This window comes from Fulmarus glacialis, unplaced genomic scaffold (genome assembly GCF_000690835.1).
Source record: "Fulmarus glacialis isolate BGI_N327 unplaced genomic scaffold, ASM69083v1 scaffold42524, whole genome shotgun sequence".
NCBI classification, from domain to species: Eukaryota; Metazoa; Chordata; class Aves; order Procellariiformes; family Procellariidae; genus Fulmarus; species Fulmarus glacialis.
In genome coordinates this window covers 440-6,110 of record NW_009210716.1, presented here as the reverse complement: position 1 = coordinate 6,110, position 5,671 = coordinate 440, and the positions used below count along the sequence as shown (strand labels likewise).

The 5,671-nt window shown below is 38.6% G+C and overlaps 1 protein-coding gene across 1 annotated transcript in view; it reads right to left on the bottom strand.

Moving 5' to 3' along the window:
* Nucleotides 1-5,346, bottom strand: part of TERT (telomerase reverse transcriptase) — a 34,412-nt gene extending 29,066 nt beyond the window's left edge. The window contains exons 1-3 of the mRNA XM_009577261.1: nt 3,782-5,346; nt 3,396-3,745; nt 520-715 (exon numbers count right to left, since the gene is read on the bottom strand). Of these exons, the coding sequence (XP_009575556.1) occupies nt 520-715; nt 3,396-3,745; nt 3,782-5,346 (2,111 nt within the window). The remainder of the gene's footprint in view (nt 1-519; nt 716-3,395; nt 3,746-3,781) is intronic.
* Nucleotides 5,347-5,671: the final 325 nt, after the last annotated feature.

Sequence of the window (5,671 nt, the reverse complement as noted above, 5' to 3'; positions counted from 1 at the left end):
AGGAATTCCACAGCTGTACTAAAAAAAGAATCTGCAGCTTTTAAATCCCTCAACCTTCCAAAAAACCCAAAACAAACAAAACAAACCCACTGCCTGAATTTATGAATAGAGTATTACAGCATTTCAGCAGTGTTCATTTTTTTTTTTTATTAAGGCAGTTAAAGCAAACTGAGTGTTTTTAAAATTAACTTTCCCAAGGTTACTTTGGGATTCTACCACAACGTTTTCCTCATCATGAAAAGGTGTAAAAATTTATCAAAACAAAATCCTCTTCATAATGGATTTTATTCTATGAAAGGTTTCTCTTCTCCTACAAAAGAATCCAAAATTTGAACACAAAATATTTCTGAATTTACAAGCTGCACATACTACAATTACAGGTTGATTTTTCTTTTGGGAAATTAAGAAAATAAAAGGAGGATAAATGGGCAATAAAGGAAAGCGGAATGATAACTTTACGCTACAAAACATGAGATTTCCACATATTTCATTTATGTTTGATTAGTTTTCTAATGTTACCTAATTCCAATGTTCTGTAACTTCCCCCAAATAAACTTTCGGTAGTAGAAAAGCATGTTTTTCTGGAACATGGTCTCGGTGATATAGAAAAATGATCTGAGCAACTCAACAACATAGGTATCCATCAGCCAGTACAGGAATTTAGCCAAAAGTTCTTCACGGAAACAATGTTCATAGGCAGGAACAAAGTGATCACCTTCAATAAACAATTCAAAGGTAGTTATAGTAAGTACCAACTATTTGTATTAGTGAAAAAAAAAAAAGAACATACAAACAAAACCACACATAACAGACTTTTCTTAGCTTGAGGTTAATAGGAAAAAAAAAAGCAAATACAAACAACTGCACAGATGCCACTCCAAATTTCAATGGCATTAACTAATGTGACCCAAGCTTAAAGTACAAACATAGAAATTAATTTGCAATGACAAATTGACATACAGGATACGAATACATGCCACTAGTAGCCCAAAGACTTACTTTCTTCCCCCAACGTTGATTGTGCAAGATCTTTAATGCACAAAGGCAAGATTATTGTGAAGGGAAGCCTACTATGGAAATAAGCCTACTATAATATAAAACTTAAAATAAAAAAAGGCAAAAGAATGAAAATACTTAAGTATACTGTAAAAGTAACAGAATTAAACTGGGCTGACTTGAGGATGAGAATGATATTCAGATTCCCCAATTATATGAAAATTAATTTCAGGGTTAGGCTTTATTTCAGACATCCTATATAAAACTTATTGCTGCAGTCAAAAAAAAGAAAAAAAAAAATCACCCTAAGTCCATCAGTCCACTTATAATATTTAGATGGCACAAAAATTATGAACTCAGAACATTCCTAGCTACTGTCCAATTTAAGGCCACACAGGTTTGTAGTAATGTCTAAATATAGGTAAGCGAGTAGGGAATAAAACCTTGTGCTACAATACTGAATTTTTGCCAACTTCCAATAATATTTTTTCTAATTAAATTTAAGAGTAGAATTTAGCAAAATACAACAGGATACTTTAAAGAAATTATACAGAACTATTAGTTTAGCTGCATAGCACAAATCATGATTACAGCACAAATGTGTTAAAAACAGTTTAATTTTGACACAAGAGAGCTGAGACTTAAAACTGAAACTTACAAAATGGAAGTAAGTTTCTAGTTCTCTACCCCATTTGGGTTTTGTGCGCTTCAGGGCAAAGACATTTTCATGTATTTACAGCACCTAAGAAAAGACTACCATAAAGAGACAAAACAGCGTTCACTTCAACAGAAGCCAGGTAACATCAATGAAAAAAATCCAATGATTGTTAGAAAATTCTCTAACTGAAGAGTTGCAATATGCAGTTGTAATACACAAATTAAATCAGGATGTTGTCAAGCAGCTGTCCTGGAACTAGATCATTTGTTTTCTAAGTTCTTGACAACAGGTGTAAATGATGACTACAATTCAGGGAACTGACAAGAAACCACTACTATTACTTTTGGAGGAAAAAACCCCCACCTACAGTGCAGCAAAGCAATTAAATGTGTGTTTAAACTTCAAGCACAAGGGAGTAGTTTCATGAAAATTAAAATCAAGCCTATGTGTTGCTTTTCCTGGAATAAGGCCAGAGAATAAGAGGGTATTACTTTTTTTTAAGTTAAGATGTTCCAAATGACTATGAACCAAATGTATATTTTACAATAAAAACCTTTTAAAATATATAACTCCTCAGCATTTTGAAAAGCATTTTTTGAGCCATAGTTTCTGAATAAAGAATCAATATATTCGCTAGAATGAACAGTTTCTTATGGAAGTGTAACCTCCCCTATTTTTGACATCAGTTCTCAAACATCAGATTTTTTATTTTCCTCCTACATTACAAAGAACCTGTAGTAATTTCAGAACCTTATCGCACCTTTTAAAAAGGAACACCATTTTCAGCTCACATTACTGTAGGATCCAATTACATTACCAGGTAAGAATAAATACTGCAAACATACCAGTTAAGGAAGTGCAATGGAGAACGGAAGCACGGGAAAATGACAACATGCATTAGATCCTACAACAATCAACCACAGAACCACAGCTTCAGCCTAGATTTAAGTCCTAGGATAGCATCTGAAGAAAGACTTCTTCAAGGAAGCAAGATTTACCTGTCATCATCTGAAAAGAGGACTAAACAGAAGGGACTCATATAGGACTTGGAGCAATCAGCTGATGCCCTCACAACAGCTTTCAGGCAGGGACCACTCAGCCTGGTGACCTCTGCACCACCAACTATCCAGCCTGAAGCAGTGCTCAGTAAGGGTCTCTTGTTGCTAGAGAAGGGCTCTAGAAAGGTGACAGATGGTGAGCAACCCCTGTATTGCACAGGTTCCACACTCATGTCTTTCTCACAGGGTTGATGGGGGGGGCGGGGGAACCCCACGCTGTGGGATGAAGGTTCACTCCCATAGCAGAGGAACACAAGCTACTAAAAGTGTCTTGATTTGCCTTTAGTTCTTTCTGAAGGCTTACAGTAACCAACAGGCAGACTGCATTTGTTCCTTAGGTGCTTAGGTCATACTTCAATGAATTTTCAGAGTTATTGCAATTTGGAGGGTAGGGGTGGAAGGGTTTTTTTTTGCCCAGGTTCTGAATTCATGTTTATGAAAATGCCATCCTATTAAATGCAAAAAGCGTGAATGAAAACAATGAAAACTTAAGTTTTGGAAGGAAGACAGGCTAAGTGTTCTTCCACGATCAAGTACAAACGCTACTAGCTCCCTCAGCTGCGGTTATTACCAATGAACCCAACAACTCTGAACCCAGATTCAATATCCTCCCCTTCCCACCTTAAACGTGAACACCAGTCATCTGACACCCCCGCCACTTAGTTCTTTAATATAAGAAGTACCTTTGACTAGACGAAGCCACATGCAGTCATTCACTCTCATCTTCCACATCAACTCCTGCAATGAAAGCTTAGCAAACTTCCCCATGGAAATGAACGCTTTCACATTTTTTAAGAACCGGCACTTGTTATGGTTTGAACCCCAAAGCTCAGCGGGGATGACCCGCTCCAGGCACTCCCTCACAAAGATGTACACCTGCCAGTGGCTGCTGTGCTGCTTGAGGAGCTCCCCGAGGGCTGAATCACACACCTCTCCCGAGTTTTGCTCCTCGCTCTGCGACTCCCCATGCACAGATTTTGCAAGAGGAGCGCATAAATTGTCTGGCACATCAGTGCAACCAGATTCACATCTGCTGCTTGTCAGACACTTAGTAGGCTCTTTCCCAAACTGTTCTGCTTGTTCGTGAACCTCTGCTTCCCCAGGCAAGGCCGCCTGACAAGGCAGCTCAGTTTTTCTCACACTGGTTTCAGATATCCAGACAGGGCAATTTTTTTTCAAGAGAACTAAGTAAGGGCACTTTCCATGGTTCTTTAACAGTTTCTGAAATGTATGTCTCATTTGCCAGTAGCGTTTGGGCAACCTCTTCTTTCTCCAGTTGTGATGTGGCAGACTTTGGTTGTGCTTTTGCGCCAATAGATTTTGGCTTAAGAATATAGTTTCTATAAGCCGTCTTCCACCTGCCTGACAGCCCTGCAAGCGATTCAATAAAAATGATTTAGGAAAACATTCTTGGAAACTTCTGCGAGAATACAGAAGAAACTTCCTGCCAATGTATACTGCAGAACGCAAGGGCGTATTTGGTAACTTCTTTGCCAAATGAGCTACGGTATGCCTTCTGCATTTTGAAGAAATACCCTCCATGGGTTTGATTTGTACAGAATCCAACTGAGATTTATACGTGTGCATCTCTACTCCTTTCCTATGGGATTCTGCTTGCATTTCAGTGCTGGACTTTAAAGGTTTGTTACTCTGAACTCCTTGCAGAAAAGAGCTTTCACCTGCCACAAACTTCTTCCCGTCATGAGATGTGTGAACTAAAGAAGGACCAGACATATCACTGTTACTTCTTTGAGAAATGTGCTTTTTTTTAATGAGACTTACAGAATGTGATGCAACATACCCAGTTCCATATCTCTTGGAACTACTTTGGTTTACATCAGGAGTGAGATTACAAGCTTTCTCCTCTCCCACTTTCTCCTCTACTTTTGCTCTCTTAGCTGGAATTTCAAGTTGTTCCCTATCAAGCTTCCTTTTTAAAGATGGTGCCATAGCTGACAAATATAAACTGGAGCTATTCTGTTTTTCCAGATGTTCAGTAACCATTCTGATCTGTTTGCTTGCTTTAGAAACAGCTTTTGCAGAACACTGGTATCTGGACACTAAGCTTTGTATCTTGGTGGTTTTTTTATTTCCCATGCTGGAGACATTAGCTTCAAGTCTTTGGCTGCATTTCCACCAATGCGACTTTGAAAGATACTGTCTATGAAACATAAGCCTTTTTTGCATATAGTCAAGCAAGCTACTACGTTTCTGTTTTGAAAATCTTTGTTTAACAAACACTGGGGATGAATCTACATTATGTGAAATAAGTTCATAAACTGGTTGCCCACAAACTTGGTAACAATTGCTAGGGGGAACCAGCATAAAGATTGCACAGTGTTCCAATAAATACATCATCACATCATCCCCTATCCTGCTCAGCAGTGTTTCCCAGAGGCCGCTGATACGAATAGTTTCTGTTGCAGTATTGGGTAGGTAGCTGTATATATTTGAAGATGGCATGATTTGGAAATGGGAACTGTTTTCGTCCAGTAAGGAGTATCCATACGCGAGGACATTCTTCTTTCTTTTTTCACACAGTCTCTGAACGACTCTTGTGATGACTTCACTCTGACTAGACAACTGAAGAAAGAAAGAAAAAAGAAGATTAGCTGTTATCACCGACTCTTCCATAAACCATAATATACGCTTTAAATAAACAGACATGCAAGATACACTGTCCTAGACATCAGCTTTAGATCAAACCATTTCAAAGCAATATTAATGATTCACAAGTGCCATACCCAAAAAGAAAGATTTTCAAGCGTACCACAAGATGGTTACATGCAGCAACATGAGCCTACAGCTTTAAGGAAGTCTTTTTAACGTCTGCCCTTTTGATCCTGGTTTTCATGCCCAGGAAACACCCTACACTACTCCCCTCGGCTCCCTCAGCAACGCAGACTCCAAGGCCTTCAGGTCACTCTGCCCGTAGATACGTGCTCACGCAGCCTTTAAC